Genomic DNA, 21248 nt, shown 5'->3' on the forward strand with positions numbered 1-21248 from the left:
ACACACGCTATGAATTTGTTCCTAAACCCATTCCTTCTTTCTGAACTGCCATCATTGGTGTGTATTTCTAGTAAGACATTATGCCTTTCTGGAGCCAGTGTTAATTTTTTTTTTTTCTCAATTCAACTTTTTTTTTTTTCTTCCCAGATCCATTTTCATTAAATACATGTCTTATTTCAAACAGAATTGCATATTCTTTCTTCATGCCTGTGGTCTGTGTGCAGCTTTCTGTCCTTATTATCATTTGCAAATCTGCTCTATCTTGCATAATGCATTAATTTCTTTGACTTGTTGATTCCTTCCAGATCATTATCAGGGAATTTTAAGGAAGATACTAACTCATGAGCTACTCCAGGACATACCACCCAGCAAAAATTACTTACTGGAATTTATCATATATAGCTGATTTACTTAGAGCATTTGCATATCTGGGTTACTACAGGATATGAAGGATGAATTATATACCTACAATGAATTTTAATTGTCACTTTACAGCTAAAATCAGATTGATAATTACTGCATGATCAATGTACCCATGACCCATGCATGGTGTCCCTTTTAAAAACTGCATTTATTTTATACAGATGAATACCAATTATTTATGATTCATGTAACATGAAACAAAACATTTGTTATCCATTTGTTATTGTTAAGGAACCAGCAAACAGTAGAACTCAGGAAGCTCCCACTGCCTTGGTAAAATGGCAAAGAGCAGAAGATTAGAAATTTAAGGGAAGTCTGCTCAGTTGGATTAAGACAACTGATGGCAAAGCAAAAAATTTTCAGTGAGACCAGAGCAAACGCCTTAAAGCATCTGGGTAGTAAAGGGTTGGGGTCAGGGCACACAAGTGAAGCAATCAAGTACCTTCTGCACCAGAAACAGAATAAAATCATGTATTTGTTAGCATTGTTCCATGCATCAGTGCCCATTTTGAGCTTTTTAACTTTATCTCAAGCTCCTATACACCTCAAAGTGAGTAACTTGTAAAGGACTGCACAAACAGAATCTGAAGAAACTATTTGTTAGAGCTCTAATTTACCTGTCTGTTCCTCTCCCTCACTGATAAACATCTATTTCATCCAAGCTGCTCTGGAATGGAAAGATTTGGGAATATTCAGGAATCAGAAAGTTCTAAATAATTTCAGTGAGTTAAGTTTTTCAGAGCTAAATACATAGCAGAAACAAAGAGATGTCAAAGAAAGAAAAACAAAAGCATATATAAATATATGTACTAGACACAGAATGTTGGTTTATACATAAAACATTTGCCCACTCTTTTCTCTGAAACAATAGTGAAATGTCTATGACATTAATTAATAATAAAAAATACCCCAAACCCACCAACCCACCAACCCAAACTGAGAAACATACTTTGAATTTCAGTGGTCTTTTTTAAAGAAGCTATTGCATTCATATTGGGGATTTGGTGCACAATATCTTCTGGGAGAGGCTCCAGCTGCAAGAATAGAATAGAATAATATAAATTTTCAATAAGCCACAGGGAAGTAAAACAAACTGAAACAATCTAATCCTCAGGAAAAGCTCAGCCCAAGAACTGGTTAACATTTTGCTGGTATCAGTTCTGAAAGTATAGCCATGATTTTGTTTTCTGTTTTCCAGCCATGTAATTGAATTCCAAGGGGCTTTTCTATTGGCTGCAAGACTAATCTATGGAGTCTCTGAAGCAGGTGCATGTCTGTGTATTATTCATTAAAAAAATGCTAGTTATTTGTGTAATTTTTGTAGGTTCCTCACAAACCAAATTCCACTGCGTCTGTATACGCAGCTGGGCACTCCAAACAAAACCTTGCTGAAGCCACACTGGAACCGAAGCGTGCACTCTATTATCTTTATTTTTCTGGTGTTATTACATCTAACCATCTTACACATTTTAAGATTTATAGGGGGAAACCATAAAACAGAGCTGCTTTTACTAGCTTTGCATTAATTTCAAATAAAGTAGTAGATAAAAAATGGTTATGCAGATCAGCAGTAGGAGTCCTCTAAGTATTTTTTTTTTATAGTCAGCTGCATTTTAATTAGCTAGTTTTAATTGTATATTCTTCGAGTAGGGCTGCATCATAGTAAATTAACGGAAGGAAGTGTTCCATTACTGCACAGTTATTTTTGCCCTGCAATGGATAGATATACCAAGAAAACTGTGTTTTGAAATTCAGCCACACGTGCTTTTTTGTCCACCTTTCATACATTTTCCCCTAGAAAAAGCCTAAAAGATTGTTTGGGCTAAATGCGTCTTCTTGTGCTGTAACAACTACATTCTCTTTGAACTATGCTTAGAGTCCAACCAGTTTTTCCGCTTCCCCACATAGGCTGCTAAGGCTTGGCATGGGGCTCCTGTGGAGCCAGGAGTAGCAACCATGTCAAGGTGGACAAGGAAAAGCGGTATCAGTACCAATCTCTCCTCTCTAAAGCTAAGGAAGTTTGACCACCATTGACAGGAGACGTCTGTACTGCAGACAAAACTCCTTTCTTAAGCATGCCTGGGTCTACTTTGAACTAGGTCAAGTGAAGCCCACCCAAGGAGCTTCCTCTGTGAAGTTAATAGTTCAGTAGCCATCATATATTGTCCTCCAGGTTGCTTCCACTGCATTGCTACCCATCAACTAGATAAAATCGGCTTTCATCCAAGTACACAAAGTGGGAAGTAACTGCAGTGTAGATACTCCCTTAGTGGTGCTATTTTAAGCAAGCTTAGCTACAAATCTCAGAACTTCTGGGATCCTACCATTACAATCAGCAGTTAATGCCCATCAGTGATAAAGAAAGACATTGCAAATATCACCAGTCCTTTGGAATCTTGGTAACTAAAATGAATAGGGCTGTTCATGTCATTATTTCCTTAGAATCCCATGTGGGATTGCAGCTGGAAGATTTCCTTGTGGCTAGAAACAATAGAACTATGTTTTGTTTTCAAATAGCATAAATCACTCCATTCTGCACAGTGAGCAAGTGTGCAGAGGAGTGCTGGTAGGATCTGACTGGGTCCCAACTCTACTTGGTTACCAAGGAGGCCAAACTGCAAAGACAGATTGTTGCTATATAATATGTATCATGGATTAGAACAAAGAGCAATTACAATAAAAATAATATTTACAGATACATTTGCAATTCTTAAACCACATTTACTTCATGATCTTCACAGGTTACTCTCTTTGGTAACTCTTGCAGGTACCTGGGGGAAAACTGCATATTTACGAAAATGCCCACCAACAGATCAAGCTTCACAGATTTTAGAACAATAATCCGTATAGCAATCTTAATAATCGATACCTTGGGTTATGTAGATAAATAGCACTTGCTTTTATCACTTCTTATTTTCTGTTTAAAGTAATCTATCATTTGTCCAGGAAGAGGACAAAATCCTGAAGTTCTGTTTGTCGATACTGGGCACAGGAACACAGAAAGGGAAGGAAACAGTAGCTTAAGGTTCTGCTTTGACAGTTTCCTAATTCCTAAGGCTTTCATGACCAATTCACTCCCCTGAAGTAGGACAAAATAGCTTCAGGCTATAACAGTAAGAATAATAGTAAAATGTATGGAATTGCCAGACTGCAAGATGTGAGAGCTGTGTCTTGCTTTGCCCTTTGAGTACCTTGAGATTCTTTCTGCAGACCTCTTATTATTACTGATTATTAAGCTAGGACCAACTGATGTAGAGATAGCTAGAGGAGATTTCCTATTAAAAGGTGAATATTCTGTTGCCTTCTTCAGAGCTGTTTTTTTGCAGGAGCCAAAAACCATCTTGATTTTTCCTAATATATCAATGGCACCTCCTTATTTATCAGTACAGAAACAAATTTTTTAACAAGTAGGCTGCATTTCAATATCTAGACATATCAGAACATTGCAGATGTGGTTTTAGAAATCAGGATAAGCTGATGAATCATTAAAGAAAAGGTGAAAAAGGGTCAAACATCCAACAATTATACCAATCATTACTCCATCGGTTAGCTCAACTACAGATCTGTAGGTGATGAGCATAACAGTCATGATTGATCATTTCCTTAACTGTTTTTTTCCACAAAACTTTCATTTTATATCCCAAACTTGGCTTCTGCTTTGGAGCTTTTCTGCCTCCTCACCCTTAAGGATAGCCAGACAGACCTTGGATCCTCTTCGATATCAAGGAAACCTTATCAGGCTCTACAACTGAGTTCAGTACATCATATACCCTGCTCAGCCCAAAATCCAGCACCATTACAAAAACACTGTAGAAATAAAGCCAGTGGGTTATGGCAGCTATTTCTATACATTTTGAAATGAGGCTGTCTGCATTCAAAATAATGATTTCTGTTGGCAGCTATCCACTGGTTGGATACAACTGTATAGACATAGGGGTGTCCCTGGAAATATCAGCAGTTAGACCCAACAGTGAACAAAAGAAATTACTCTACACCTGGCATATATGGCATAATCACCTTCCCTCCTACACCTATTGGCATTCAGGTCATTAAGTCTATTAAATCTGGAGGCTAACAGAAAGGAAGTTGAAAAGAGCACTGGAAATACACTGTCAGGAAAGAAATCTTTCAGAGACTCTGCTCAAGTCTGCAGAAATAACCAAACCACTGGAGAGGCAGTTTGGACCAGACACAAAGGGTCACATTTTCAAAGCTTTTACATGGCTGAATCGGGCTTTTGTGCCCAAAGTAGCAGATGAAAGTAGAAACTGTGTCCGCTAATCATTTTCAAAGTAGGAAACACAATATAAATGGGCAAAAATCACTTGGGCTGCCAAAGTATGCCAGAGGCATATCAACAAATGTTTGAAGAAGGAATTAACGATGGAAAGTTTGTGTGCCCAGAAAGTGATCTAAATTGATCCTTGGGATCGTGGAGAGAATCTGAAACTACAGCAGTCTGTACTGAGCTGGAAATTCTAGCAATATCTGCATTGTCCTTAGCACTGTCATGTTTTCAAGCACCAAGATTAGCTTCAGTGAAGATCGTTGTGGACTGCAGTTAGAGATAACTGACAAGTGAGGCAATTGCAAGGATAAGGTAAGGAGTATGGAGGGTCCTGGCAGAAGCAGAGGAAGGGGAGAAGGCAGGCAGGCTCCTCAGCTTCCCCTAGGCTGCAGGAGGATGCGCTACAACCTCCCTTTCCTGGACACACTGTACAAGAAGCACATCTGCACAGAGGGTTGCCTATGATTACAGAGGACTAAGTTCAAAGATCTCACAGGTCCACTATGTTCTTATATTAGCAAACTTGTCAAAGTTTCTGCACTGTCTGTTTATATATAAGCACTTTAGGCAGGTATTTTTGTGATCTGCTGTTACAGTGCAGTACCTAAACAAGCCAGTTTTCAGTAGGGAATAGGTTCAAAAGCACAAAGGGTCATTAGCACCTACCAGCCCTGCAAAACCAAGGGATGCGTTGGAATTATGTAGCTTTGGAATTAGGATATTCTCTGTTTTCTTCGCCAAACCACTTCCTGAATAACACTGCCCACCTTGGTGACTTCGATGTCACCATGCTGACCTCTGGCACATACATTGCTCCAGTGTCCTACCCCATCTAATTCTCTCTTTCTGGGCCAATTTCTGGGTTCATGCAAGCAGCAGTTGACAGGTGGCTTAGACTCAGTGTTAATTCTTTTCTAGTATTAGACTCAGATTAACAATGAGGAAGTGAGATTGCGACCAAGTTTACCATGCAATTTAAAATTGATCTCAGGCCATGTTCAGTTCCATGAAAATTTCCATTTTGGAGAGAGAAATGCTTACCTGTTCTGGTAAATAACCCCTTTTAACGCAGTCCAGGCCCTCTTGGCAGAGCTCACTGCCTAGCTGGCAAGCAGCCCCAGATTCACGCCGAATTCCACAAAGGAGAAAATGCCAACTTTTCATCATCAGCAGGAAAGCTGCAGAGTACGAGCTTTCCACTTAAATTACCATCCCCTCCTAAATGCCAGCTCAACAGATTGCAAGAAAGAAGCACATACTTCACACTCTGCAAGAAAATTGTCCAGTATAAGTTTTCAAGCATGCTTGGGAGCCAACCAATCACAATGTTTTGTCAAATTCTGCTTCAGACTGAAATTCAAGCCAGAAGAATATTTACTAGAAGATGTTAAATTTAGTCACTTAAAAATGTTTTTGGACTTAGGGCCAAATTCAGCCTTGGCCGCCACAGTCAATGAGAGCAGACATGCATCCTCTCTGTGCCTTTGTTGCAGGGTCCTGCTGGGCAGAGCACACTGTGGATTGCACTTCTCTGTTTCCTCTGCGCAAAGAAGAGCATGACCCCGTCTGTGACTAATTATCACTTGTTATACACCACGGCAAACTGCTGTACCACAGAGAGCTAAGAGACACTGCCCAAACCTGTAGACAGATCAGAGGGACCATGATGTTAGACTGACTTCTATGTCCCATGGAAATATCCCACCTGGCTGCTTGAAAAGAGATGGGATGAAGGAAGAACTAAAGCTTTAGTTTTTGACTCAAAGAAGTTTGTGCTTAAAGGAATCCTTCCTTACTCGTTCTGGCTGCAGAAGAACCCCCAACTGAACGCAGTTATGTTGGAAATAAGCTGCAGGATTTAGGATCCTGAACTCAAGGACAGCTTATCCCTGAGGGCTTTTTAAATCCAAGTAGTAGCTCTTCAAAAGTAATGCAGAGGAAAGAAACCAGAACCTATCCTTGCATGTATAGAGCAGCCTTACTCACCTCTACCTGGCACCGAAAGGCATAGCAGAGGTCTTTATAGCACTGAAGCTAGGACTGACAAAATAGTGTGGAATTTCCATTCTCCATGACAAAATTTTGGGGAAAAATCTCAACATTCAACCCAATTTGCACACACTTCTTGGAATAACATACAAATCTTAAAATTTAATGGTTTTCTTAATTGAAGTAGTATGTATATCTATATATGCTTTAAAAATAAGTATTTGAAACTATACTATCAATCTGTGAAAAACTGTAGAATCATTTAAAGAGTATCACAATAAATGAAGGAATTGAATTTTAAGCAAAGGAGTATATCATCATCTCAGAAATGCTTAAGTTTAAAAACAATGTCTCTTTTCTAATTATCTGAATCTATCTTTTCCTTTGTTTTGACAGATGCTCTTTTAATGGACAAGTTCTCAAATCATGTTGAGAAAATTCAGGGATATTTTAAAGCAACTCATGCTCATCCTGCCTTTCTATCTTCCAGAAGGATTTCCATGTTTTCATTTTAGATTTCAAGGGAATCCAGCTGCTTAATCTCTTCTCACCTCTTAGGAAGATTTCCTTCCAAGGAGATACCTACTGTGCTCCTAATTAGCTCTGCAAATGGTCAGATGGATTTTTCTCAAAGTGACATGGAAATTTTCTGCTTGTACACAGAAAGATGGACAAGGAAACCTAAGATCTTGAAATCTTTTATTTTTAAGTAATTTTATATGGAAACTTTCTAATTAATAATTTTATCTTCATAAAATTTATCCTTGCCTTTACTTCTGTAATTTCCTTTTTCATTTTCCCATCATTTAAGGAGAGATTCACACAACCAAACCAGATCGAGCCATTTCAGACACTATAGGGTGTCTTGCCTGATTTCCACTTGCCACTCAGAAAGTGTGTGGATCTAATTTAAGTTCTGTGTTAGATCTACCAGTCCTGTGCTGATGTCCTGGATACCCTAAGGTATCTAAAAAGGCACTAGGCGCCTCTGTTTAGGGAAGTGGGTCTTAGAAAGAAACAATTAACAAGATAAGTACTTCCAATCAGAGAATACCAACAGTTATAATCCCATTTGGGTTTTTGTCAAAATTTGAAATTATTGCTCAAAAGTACTTCTGCAGAGAAGTTCAGAAGTATTGGCCACACATAGATGGGGCTGATAGCTCATTTAAATTCTGATCTCTTCCAAGAAAAAGAGACATTTTTAATAGTTTTTTTGGTTAGTCTTCAAAATCAACAACTGTATGCAGGAATTTCCTGTGCCATGCTCAAATTATTTAAAGAAGATTAACTTGATAGTGTATTCTTTTCCTAGTGGCTCCACTTGCATTTGTTAAGAGAAGAGTAAGAAGTTATCTTGCTAAACAGATCACTGTGCTACTGCGCACATATAAATAAGAGCAAAGTATATCTATTTTGGAAGTCAACCTGTTTTTCTTTTTGGTGTTCAGAGACAAATTGAGAAAAGAAAGCATTTTGCACTTGTAAGTTTGATGTTACCTCTACATATCAGACCAGCTTTCCATGAAAGTTGGAAGTTGTGGCTAGTTTTACAGTTATTCTTTTTTTTAAAATGTTATTCTGCTGGTAACAGAACACATGAAGCAGTGAATTTCTGTATTGAGAAGTCCTGGCCAAAAACAACAAAAGAAAAGAAAAAGTTTTCAAAAAATCCTGCAAAATGTTTATGAATTCTAATCCTCAGCACATGAATAAATACATCTGACAAACTGCAGAGTACCTTACAAAGGCCTTTCCCAACCTTTCTAATTTGAGTTCAATTACATGTGTAGTGTTTAGAAACTGAAGTTCATCTTGCCAATGTTTTTAAACTAGGGTTGCACTATATACCATTGTTTGTAAAAGTGAAGGGCAGATAATAAGTTATAATTATCCTATTAATCACCTGTAAAGAATTGCATTCAAGGAAGAATGCATCCTCAAATTACAGTAATTGGTTGTTTGAAGAAAAACATTTTTTTCTGTCCTTGGCAGGAACACACTTGGAGTTTGCTGTGCAAGTTCATGAATATTATGCTGAAATCAAGCAATGTATATGCTATGGGCCATGTGGTGTAGATTGCCATAAATCTATAGATGTCAACAGACGTGCTGATTTCTAACTACTAACTAGGTATCAGACTTCCTCATTACTGTCTGCTCCTTGGCAACACCTTTACTTATTCTTTTAAGCAAACATCAATTTCTTATGGTAGTGTTGGTAACAACATCCTCTCTGGAGTATTTTTCTCTTCTTAACAGCCACAGCATATTTTTTCTTTGAAATTCCACTGCACCAGACCATTTAATGCATGTCCCTGAAGACAATGCTGTGAGTAAGTGCACAGGAGAATAATGCTTCTTGCATGAGATGTTTCAAGTTATTAATGATCATTTTCTTTCACAAGTGAATTAAAAATGGCTGCATTGTTATGTTTGTCTTCATTCTCATCTATTGAATTTTTGTCTCTCCTGAAGTTTGCTTTGCTATATTTTGCAGATAGACTCACAACTTATCTAATTTTGCAGACTGTAATTACTCTAAAATAAAATGGAAGAAAGTTTCTTTTCTAGTACACTTCTCCCATTCATTTTTCTCACAATCAGTATTTTTTCTCAGATAATGGCTAGCCAGTGACGGCAGAAATAGTAGCTGGGTGTGATGTAGTGCTAAAACAAAACAAGGCTGTTTTCATAAATGGGTAGCACCACCAAATGGTCGTAACTGGATAGAGGGACCCAGGCACCTACACAGAGGAAGACACATCACATCATCAGCATTGTACCATTTGCATTAGTCCCACAAGGGTGCAAATTTCAGAGAATGGGCTTAGAAGGGCTATGAAAAGCCACTGATGCCATAAGATACTACCACAGGGAAGATGACGACAGAGAATATCAACAACAGTGCCCTGGAATGGCAGCTGATCAGGAAAGCAATCTTGCATTCACTACGATTGTCACATGCCTCAAGCGAGGTTTTGTAGTCCATATTTCGGCACCTAAATAAAAGGGCCAACATTGAGCTGAGCGTTTTTTTCAATAGTGCATGTCACCACACTGGAAAACTCTCCTTATGGGACTTGTCAAAAGTGATAGCAGATAAAACTCAATGAAAGCTGCTTTTTTTTTTTTTTTAATATGTCTACTTCTTTACATTTCTGAGAATATTTTTGAAAAAGCTATCACTTACTGCATGTATAACGTAAAAAATAAGCATAAAAATATTTTTCTCAATGGGTTATAAAAATGAAAGCAAAGGTTTAAAAGAACATTTAGAAAATCCTTCTATCCAATATCCATCAGAAGACACATTACTTTACATCATTCACATATGTATGAACTCTTGTAATGGAAGGGAATTGGTAGACTAGCTTGCTTTTGGCACTAATACATTTGATTGGAGAGATTATATAGCTATTACCACTTCCGCTGGAGGAAAAAAAAAAGTAACATATTGCACTTTATAACAAGATCTTGCAAAATTCACAGTTTATGGTAAAGGCTTTTGTCCTTTCATAAATTATTTTGACTGCACCTTCAGCAAGCTTATTTTCCTTCTCACCATATTTATAGGAGAAAAGGTATCTTCTAGCAGACAACAGACCAATTTTCACTAATATTTTGTGTATATAAATAGCATGTACTCATATTTACTTAGTCTGATCGTCCACTCTCAAAAGTTTTTAAATAATATATACAGTGTTTGATATATCTTGGACACTCCATTTAAATTACATACAGATCAACCTGAATCTTCATTTATAGCTTAAAAAAAACCCAAACATTTTTTAAGTAAGTCTTGGACACATTTTTATTAATGTCGTTCAATTTCAAAAGCCTCTGAAATATATTCTTTCACAGGCCAGCTGAAGTGTCAAAATACTGCAAAAAATGTGCCTTTGCAGTATCCAGTTCCTAAGATTACCAGGTACCTTGCAAAAGCCATTTTTTTTCCCATGATAGTTGGCTGGAAGGTCCAATCCTGGTAGATGATATCCACACAAGTGACTACCAATGATGTCAAGTCTGGTATTCAGCACATCACCAAAAGCAACTTTGAGGTATTAAATCTTACTCAGAACTGGGAATAATTTAGGCTAACATAAAGGATTTGTTTAATCATCTAATTTAGAGGTATTTATCCAAACCAGCTCATCTGAGTTCTGCTCATTTCTAAGACATGCTCAAATTGCATGGGTTTTATACCAAATGAAAAAAGGACTGATGCCATTGTTACTAAAGAAAATCAAAGACAGGAGCTTCAGCAAACTTGGAACATTCTCTCCACCTACTATGATTTATATTTTACCTCATTTCCTAAAAGGGCGTTTATACAGGCTTCAGATGCATCACAGATGGCAGTAAGGTCATGTCCTCCCTCCAGTGCCAGCACAACACGGCCATCCGCTAGCTTCAGCAATTGCTTGGTTAGGTGACCAAAACCTAGTATTCAAATACAGTAGTGCAAATAATTAAATCAGAACAGATATTACTGGCATATTTCACATCTGCTGCATGAGAATGCAGAAAGCTCACGGATATTGCACAGGGAACATGGGATATATTTAGTCCAGTATCCTGTTTCTGACTATGGCCCACACCAGATGCTTTGGAGTTAGGTATATGGAATTTTGTATGAGGCAGATATGAAATAATGTCCCTCGTGCTGATCCCTAATAGCTGGAGATTAGTTGAAGCATGAGGTTGTCTCTCTTCTCACCGTCATTAACCATTATCAGCCTGGATTCTCTTCCTGTTTGCACATCAACGTAACACATAGCCATGTTAATTGGAGAGATCTGACATAACTCTGGTCACTTATGGCATTGATATGACAAATAACATTTATAGTTAAACTATGATACTATAATTAAAAATAATTGTATTTTTCAAATGAGGTGATGAAATTTTTATTTACAAATTGCTTCTTCCTTTGTATTTGTGGTTTGACTATAATATACAACCATGGACTGAAAAATAGTGGAAACATATGTTACTTAGCTCCATTTTGAAGTGATTTTGGAAGCAGTGCTAACAACTAGATCACTTATTTTGATTCAAGGTTTTGGTATAAATTGAAACTGTCCAGAACTTTGTAGATATCTCTACCAGTATTGCTCGCTCATGACCAACAATGCTCTAAACAATTCTGCACCACAGCCAAAAATGATGGCACTTTTTATGTGGTGATCTATAACTACATAAACACTACCACAAAGTTTTAATCTGAGATTCAAGTAAAATGAATTTATTTCATTTTTAACAACAAGAAAAACTGCATGAAAAAATGTTAATTTGGAGAGACAATTTTGGAGAGAAGTTTTGTGGTAGTTCCTTAGGACAGTTATTGTTTTTGATTAATCTCCTTTAAGTGAGTAATGGTAAGTAAAGTTTTGAAACTACTGAAGTTAAATATCCATCACATCTTGCTCTTAACTTTTCCACTAGTTGCTCTAGTGATGGTCACCACTACTATTCCAGTGCATTTCGTAGCCTTAAATAAGCATTTAGAAGTTACCTGCTAAAGGCTGGGGCTCTACAAAGACAGGAAAATGAACATCTTTTTATTATGTTCCAGTGAAGAAGGTCATAAAAAATTATAAACTACAAAAATTACAAGCATATTCTCTAGAGAAATTTTCCAGGACACAGACTTAAGGCTTGACCTGGCAAATAAGCAATCTCACAATTAGTTCCATTTATATCTTAGGATTTTGTTAAGCACATGCCCAACTGTTTTTAGAACAGGGACTTTAATGATACCAGATTTGGTTTAACTGTGCAGATAAAAGAAAAAAACCCCAACCAACCAAGACTTTACTTGCCACTTATTCTATAGATGTTCACAGAACACTTGAGGTGAACTGTTTTTTCCTGAAGCCACTCCACAATCTTCTGTACCCTCTAAGAACTGCAGTTTTGATTCTAGCAAAGAAACTATGCCATGGTTCAAATTACATACAGGGTTGAAAAACAAATAAAACCTTAAATTCTCATTTAAGCCAACCTTTCCTCCTGAAAAAAACCGAAACCCAACAACCCACCCAATCCTCTCTACAAAAGACCAAATTTAGACAGGATAATAAAAGTGAAGGAAGGAGTGGAATGAGTATAACTTTTGATCTTTAGCCAATTTCTACTTTCTTTTACCTACAGGATTTATTTCTGTCTGCATATTACACATGTGATCTTTGGATTCATAAAAAGAGAGTGCCAGCAGCGTAAAGTGAGTCGTACATACAGCATTTAAAGGAAATGAAGAAGAATGAACTAACGCAGACTCCCCACATCTACAACTCACCCTTTGGGTCTGTGAGAAATACAACAACACTTTTAAGACAGCATTATCCTTCATGTTATACAGCTTCTGTGAAGAAGGGAAAGCTCTACCATGTTTCCCCTGCACATTTTGAAAATTTTGTATGACTGCAAAAGTTGCTACTGCCCCATTATAATTTTCTGAGGTATGTATGGCAATAAATGTAAAGACTCTTGAAATGCCTTTTTCTTCTTCTAGGCAACCATACATAATATAACTCTTAGACATTGTTACAATGTTAGTTTGTCTGCTTGGTTTCCTAATGATTTTCCTAGTATCAATGTTATAATAATCATCCCTGGCTGAGTCAGGATGCAATGAGCCATACAGAAAGCATCTTTCTCAACAGAGATCACAGTAACAAGATAAAGTGTTGCCAAACCAAATTAACATGATGGGGGCTTTTCTTCAGTGTAATTACCCCAAGAAAGTAAAAGTGAGTTGCTAGAAAGGGAAGAAATAACTTTAGCCAACAGTACCAACATTGCTGGTGACCGAATGAGTTATGGAAATTCTTAACAAAGAAACTTGGATACTGTGTCAGTGCAGCAACCTAGGAAAGATATTAGCTTCCTCAAGGAAATCCCCTGGAGTGCAGAAGTAACAAAATGGAAAGAAAGGAATCCCAGTCAAGTAATGGTTTTAAGATGGGCTGTAGTTCGTGCCAAATAATTAAGAAAAACAAGAAGAAAATAGTAACAAGCACCATGAAAAGAATCAGTCACCTCCCCTGATACGAGGAAATCAAGCACATATTTGACACCCCACTGACCAACTCTAACATGAGAAAGGAGTCAGACAAACCTTTTGAATCCTGGATCTTCCAGCTCACATGAATTTCTAGAAATCAGCAGCAGTTCTTGGCCCTTCTACTGTGCCTGCTCGAAAAGGTGCCAGCTGTGATGTTTTCAGTTTGGATTTGCCATATTCTAAAACTGTATGGTTTCCCAGTGGTGCATAACACTTATAGATTAGTGGCAGTTTATAGAAACAGAAAAAGTTCATTTATGAAATGGGAAGTCACACTAAAACATCAGTGCTTGATTTTCAGTCCAGACTTAAATGGTTATTGCTTCTTTGAGGCTGCAGGTGCCTGCGGGCCATTTAGAGTTTGAGTGCCTGACTCAATGACAAGCATCTCTTAATAAGGGCTTGAAATGGCCCTGGCAGTATCCACAATTATTTGTGTCCATAAACATGAGTCTAAAAGTCACATATTAATAATAATAAAAAGAAATAGTATTTAAAAATCCAATCGTTTCAGTCAATAAGTGAGAAAAGATCATACATACAGGGGTATTTCGCAAATCTTCTTACAAATGTACTCAGTGAATTTGTACTTTAGAGACATAGCAGCATTTTTTAAAGTTAGGCTCATGCAGTGTGCCAGGAAATTGTGAACATGGTTTTATGCCAACTATTATTTTCATAATTTCTGTAATTTAGAAGTACCTGTTTCCTTCACAGATCCAATCTTTAGACATCCAGGGTAGAATTTGCAAAAGCACTTAATATTTTGTTTGCTATGGTCTTTTTAAAGACAATGATAATCCTTCGATTTACACAAGAAACAACATTAAAACACTACCAAGTAGTTCTGAAAATCCTACTCACCAATTGGTTTACATTTTCCTAACAAAAAACCTGTGGGTGCACAATTGTACATCTAAGAAAAGACTAGATTAAAACTGAAACCATTACAAACCACGTTGTGTATTGGAGAAATGTGTGGTATATGAGCTGTTATTTGCCAACCTTTGAAGTAAAAATATAAACTTTGAAATCAAAAACATAGCATGTACTTTTTAGTTATATCCTTTCCCCTCCTCTAGTGCTTTTAGTGGAGGAGATACAATATTCAGCCTTATGTAAGAAAATATTCTATTATGGGAAGGCAGAAAGAAACAAAATTAATACTGTATTATACTAACAAGCAAGCTGCCAGGCTGTTATTGAAGAACACAGTGTGCTGATCACTTGAATTACCATCTAAGCAAGTAATTCAGCTTTTAGTGGACTGATGTCCCAGTAAGGGCCCTGGTTTTTGGTGTTTTTTTTATTTATTTTGTAACAGACGGGCTCCCCATGCACTCCTTCTAGTTCTGCCAAACAGCAAGGAATGACATAGGTGAGGCTTCTGACTCATTTGACCAAAGTCACTGGAGCAACTATACTCTACCTGGACTTACTAAAAATCAGGAAAAACTGTTAAACCCTATAAAAAGAGAATTCAGGGTTATTTCAGTTTTCTGGTTTTGTTTTTGAGGTATCCTTACTCTGACAACCTGAAGTGGAAAGTGGCAGACAGAGAGCAGGTAAAATACCTCTTAACCAGGCCAGTTCCCTTCCAATGGACTCATCACACAACTGCATTGTGTATTACAGCTAGAGGAAGTAAAGCTAACAAGTCAGAGTTTGTATGTACAGCCTCCCATTTTGAGAAAGAAACATTTGAAAATGAAGACAACTTGTGAATGTTATTCTTTTCACATCCTTTCCTCAGCAGACAGGGAAAAAAAGGAACCATATGGATGGGGTACGCTCCTAGCCAGCACCGCAGAACGCCTTGTTTGCATAAACAGCCATATATGCAACTCAATTTGCTCGCCAGTAATTGTGCAAACACGCAGTTAGTAGGGACTAAACCCGCCTCAGCAGAAGACAGACTCCTTTCCTCTCCCCCGCTGTGCATAAGGAGAGCAGATGTCTCCTGCACAGTCATTTTTTGGGTGACAGCAGGCTGAGCAGAGCCGTGGCGCTGGCCCTTGCTCAGAGGAGGTGGCTGGTGGAAGAACAAGGACACGTCAACAACTGAAATGCTGGCGAAGCTTTGGAGTTACGGAGAAAGCCTCAGCTTTCTTAGCCTCAGCAACAAGGCCCCAACAGCTCTTTCAGCTTCAGCATCTTAAAAGCTACAATCCGACCCTAAATTACAGACAGAGTTCTGGTGAGCTCCTCTGGCTACTCGGAGCAGCCTGGAGAGTAATACACGCAAAACACAAAAGCTCCACAGTCTCTGTCCTGGACCTCCAAGCATGTATTTAACTATTATTTACCATTTAATCATGTCATTACTCTCTAATTTACTTGAGAATGTGTTTTCCTCTCATTAAAACTGTTGCGATGATCACTGCCAAAAGTCTACCCACCAGTGTTCTGCACTCCTTCCCTGTGGTTCCTTCGTGACTATTTGATTAATTTTCACTGATATTCTTCCAACAATAGCATCTAAAATTAACTGGGTCAGTTTTTACATAACTTCCTGAGTCACCAGGCTATGTGTCCTAAATAAATATGTCCATACAGGAGTCAAATGATAATTTACCCTTCCAGCACTGGCAGGAGCTAGAACATTTTTCAAACTTGTGTTCTATGATAAGAGAACACATTTTCTTCACAGGTCTTAATTCAGGACCTTTTATTCAATCAAAACTTCATTTGGATTAAGTCAGAGGTTTGACTCAGTTGGCAGGATGTGGCCCTGAGTGAGGGGGAAAGGGAGGTTTTAATGCCAAATACATTCTTATGAAAAACATTTTCCAAATGGCTGAAATTACGAATGTTAGTTTTGAGGTACCTGAATTTAAATGGTAGAGATCTGGCCTCTAGGCATTAGCTGCTGATTTCTTGCTTTTAATACCAAAGAAGGAAGCTCAGTTACACTTCAAATTACATGTCTCAAGCAGGCATTTAATTCAGATTAAATTAGACAGTAATTGTACATTAAATAAATACCAATGGTCTCAGGAACTCATTTTTTATGGATTAACAATTTATGTAATAGATGTTTTTCTTGCATGCCTCTTAGTTCTACAGTAAAGTTTTTCATAATTAGCGGCTCTTTAGCTGCTACACTGAACATAACTTATTGAATCTCTATTAAGTACATATTCAAGGATACATAGGATTCCTCTTTGAAAGCCAAATAATGCAAATCTGTCTCACTACAGGAAAAGGCCCCCTTGACAATGCTCAGTAGGATAGTCTGGGCATCTTCAACTCTCTTGAGATATGCATGTATCCAAGCGGGTCACATAGTCCATTGCATTTGCTCAGTCCTCTGGGAAGGAGGAACTTGTACACCTCCACCACACAATGGCAGCACTGAACACCTGACAAAATGTTCCTTAGAGAAAACACATGAAGAAACAAAACTCGCCCAAAGTCTTCTCCTGACTAATTCATACTTAAAAAAAAAAAAAAAAAAAAAAAGGAAGGCATTTCTTTTGTACCCTGCATTATCAAGCAGTAGGGATTCTGCATCCTCCAGGAAAGGTCATAATGATGTACAAAATATTGATGATGTTTTTCGAACTTTTATAGTGCTGTCATGTGGATTCAGAGGGAAAATATTCAACCACAGATTTCAGCTGCCAGAGTCAAAGCAGGAACCTTTGGATATTCCCAAAACTGGCTGGATGTTTTTAGCCCTGTTCTTACTAGCTATTTGCTCTGTGCCTTCCTTTCTTCTCGGTTTCCTCATATTCTCTTCATCTCTACCCCATCTCACACCTGGTCCAAGTAATAATTTCTCCACTGTCTTGTCATCTTCCCCCTCTTTTTTATTTTGCTTCCTATTTAGTAAATCCTCTACTAAGAAAGCTGGCCAGGAAGCAAGATTATCCATCCCACAGTATTCTTCAATTTTTTTTCAGGAATATGTAGCTGTTCTGCATCAGAAAGCAAAAGCCAAGAGAAGAAACATAGAACTGCAAACATCAAGGTGACATGTCAAAATCTCGGATTCAGATCTCTCTGAAAAAAGCTGTTCCTTCTTCTGGGTGGTGAGGGGATTCTCCATGGGATTTGGGGGGGCTTTCTTTTTTTTTCTTTTCTTTTTTTATCTCTCTTTTTTAAAAATCTCTCTCTCTCTCTCTTTTTTTTTTTGTTGTGTTCCTGGAGATTAAAAGTCCCTCTAAAGGGATTCTATGGTGATAGTCTAATCAGACTGATAATTGTCTACTGTAAATCTGTCCATATATTGTAAAATCTGCCAAGATGATAGTGCAAGTGGTAGTACTGTTATCATGATAACTTACAAATCTGATCAAGTTGCCTGATTTAAACTGATATACAATACATGCAACTGATGTAACAAATTACAGATGATTATATCTCCAAATCTGAGTCTAGACTCAGTAAGATGTTGGCTAGAAAACAAGACATCTGATAAAAAAAATAATTCAAAGTATGAGGAATTTGTTTCTAATCCACGCTGGAATGAAAATCAGATACTACTATTGACTATACAAATAAATCAGTAAGCTTGATTAAGTTTGGAGAAGTTTATTATAATGCTACTGCCTATAAAATCAACTTGACACATTTTTAAAATATGTGGGGCAAAGTTTCTGCTGTTATAAATGAGTATAGCTGAAATGCGGGCACTGAGTTATGACTGAAAACAATCTGATGGGAATATCTAGCCTTATTTCTGTTTTTAACTGATGAAAAGCCAAGTCAGTTGATTTTGAATTGACCCAAGAGACTAACACAAAGGATCTGATTTAAAGCCCATCACTCAGAAGCTGAGAACTGACTGCCATTTTCTGAAGATGGTCTACAAAATTCTGCCAAGAAAAGCAGCATTGACTAAACGATCTTTCCAACATATACAGTTTCTCAGAGTCTACAAGTTAAGGCTCTTACTTTATTTGCAGTCATTTATTGGCCCTGCCACATCAACACATTGCATTAAATTAAGGGCTAGTTCCTTAACCAGTGTTAATCAGCATATACCATTATCTAAGACCTGGCCTCCAGATGTGGATCATACATCATTCCAAGACTAGACATAGATACAATAAGCATATCAGGGATGGGTTCTTGTAGGTGGATAAACTTGAGGTAAATACTCAATTTCCTGACCAATTTGGCATCAAGTCTCCTGGTGAACTCAGTATTAGTATCAGAGGTCTAGTGCCCCTCAGGATTTGTATCACGTTGTTTAATAAACATCACTTTAAAATATCAGGAGGGAATAAGGTAGTGCATTTCTAAGGGATTACTGTACATCTCAAGTAGTTACTCACTTTCCCTCTGGCCTTGTGCCCGTTAACCCCACCTGACATATGCTATAATCACCCAGAAATGCACTGCCTGTCACCACTTACTGAAAAGGTAATGTGTAAAACTCACTGAAGGAAATGGTATTGAAACTAGGTTTGGGGTCTGACTCCTTACAGTCTTCTGATTAATTGCAATTTCCAAGTAAAATACATTGAGCAACTTTCTATTATGCTGTTCTATTACAAAAATGTGTAAGAATTAAGGATGTGATTTCAACCCATACAACAGCCTCTTTGTCCCTTTTCACAAACAGATGCCTTGAAATGGCAGGTAAAACCCCACAGAGTAAAAGAAACTGTAGCTACTATTTGAATGACATAGGTGGCTCTATCCAGCCTTCTTCCCAAATAAAGAAGTCATGTCAGAGCCTTGTCACTCATGTTATTACACAGCAGAGTTTGCAAGAGCCTTAGCCTGCTGGGAGCACAAGAAAAGGTGGTGGGGAATTGCATGGGCCTCAGGTGAAGGCAGTACTGATGCCACTTTGTTCTGATGCACAGGAGGTGGAAATATGGAGAAGATATTTTTATTTGTTGTTCCCCAGAATGAAATACATGACTCATCCTCATCACAGATATGTAAAATTTTTAAAGAATGGGAGTAAAGGTGTTCCTTTTTTTTTTTTTTTTTTTTCATTTTGCAGACATTAGGGCTAGGTTCAGCTGCTGGGTGAATGAGGGGGCTTCATGTACAATACAATTTGTGATCTGGAACAAATTAATTGGAATAGGAGTAGCCTCTTTGTTTCCCCAGAAATTCTTCCCCCCGGAAACACATCTGAGAATAAAATCTTTTCTTAGAATATTTAATATCTTATCTCTGTCTCTCCAGTCTTCTGACATACAGTTCTCAAAAATGAGCCTGTGACCTTCTGCAACCAAATGGTGACCCACTAATTACTGCTTGAGAGATAGTGCTCCAGAAACCCTCATGGAATTCTTCACCCAGTGGTTTTCTACCTTTTCTCAGAGAAACTTTAAACAATGATCATAACAAGGCCTGGGTGAAAAATGCCTTCAGGTGGCTGAGCAGTCATGGAGTACTAGTTTCTGGATTTTCTCAGTGAGGAGCAGAGTCACTCAGGAATGACCTGATTCTGCAGGAACCGTAAGTAAGCAAATGACCACTATCTCTGCTGTTACCATAGTGTGACAGCAGTATTCAGGGAAGCTGGCAGACCTAAAAGAATTGGTAATCTTCATTGAACAATAGAAACATCAAGACAAACAATGACATTTCTGTGCTGCACTCAGGCCTAAATCCAGCTAACTAGTGTCAAGGTAATTTGAGGACTCCAGATGTTGTTGCAGCTGCATTACCACAGTCATCTTAGTCATTCTCCTTAAAAGTGGGAAGTTCATAACAGCACAAAAATCATTCATTCAGTGTTAAGATACTGTTTCTTGAGCAACATCAGTAATTTCTTCTTCAAGGGAAAGCAGCACATTGGCTTTTCTAAATGGAGACACAGAAAATCTACTACCAGAATAGCTACTGTTTCTCCCTCCAGAGTTTTAACAGCTAGAAGTAAAATAACCTGCTGCCAGAGCTCAAAGCTCCCTAGCGGCTCCAGAAACTTAGCAAACAACATATACCAAACTGCAACATCAGGATTTCATTTATTCCTCCTTCTGACAAAGCTGAAGAGCCACAGCAGCTGAAAGCTTGGGCAAAAATTATCCAGACTTTTTAGCAAAGCCACATAGAAACCCTTGACAGCAAAGGTGTTTGACTGTCTTACTACAGATAAATAAAGAAGATCAACGGGGAAAAATATAAAATTCAGAACAATTCCAGTCATCAGAGCATGCAGTGGTCACTCCAGCAGAGAAGGATACACTTTTTAGTAATTTTCAGTTTTGGCCAAAGTGCTGATTTCATTTCATAAAATAAATGGTCATGAACCAAAATTCTAGGATCTTCCCATTGTTTTTACTTAAATTTTACAGCTGGACACTATGTTAGAGGGAAATAATTAATTAATATTAATTAAGCACGAGAGAGAAAGATGAAAGAAAACAAAAAATGAGACATGAGAGAACTGGGAAAAAGATAAATGTGTATGTTGGGTTAATAAAAGAGACTGTTATTAAATGACAAATAAATACATTTGTGACTAAAAGAAAATAAAGGCATGTAAGCGAAATTACTGGATGA

The 21248-nt window shown here is 37.7% G+C and overlaps 1 protein-coding gene across 13 annotated transcripts in view; it reads right to left on the reverse strand.

Annotated features, from left to right (window-relative positions):
* The window catches only part of HDAC9 (histone deacetylase 9), a 499915-nt gene that overhangs the window by 19494 nt on the left and 459173 nt on the right, over positions 1-21248 (reverse strand). For all 13 annotated transcript variants that reach the window (XM_069773867.1, XM_069773840.1, XM_069773846.1 and 10 more), the window contains 2 exons: positions 11013-11146; positions 1373-1457 (listed from right to left, as the gene is read on the reverse strand). In XM_069773867.1, the coding sequence (XP_069629968.1) occupies positions 1373-1457; positions 11013-11146 (219 nt within the window). The remainder of the gene's footprint in view (positions 1-1372; positions 1458-11012; positions 11147-21248) is intronic.

The sequence above is a fragment of the Haliaeetus albicilla genome, chromosome 2 (genome assembly GCF_947461875.1).
Source record: "Haliaeetus albicilla chromosome 2, bHalAlb1.1, whole genome shotgun sequence".
In the NCBI taxonomy this organism is placed as follows: Eukaryota; Metazoa; Chordata; class Aves; order Accipitriformes; family Accipitridae; genus Haliaeetus; species Haliaeetus albicilla.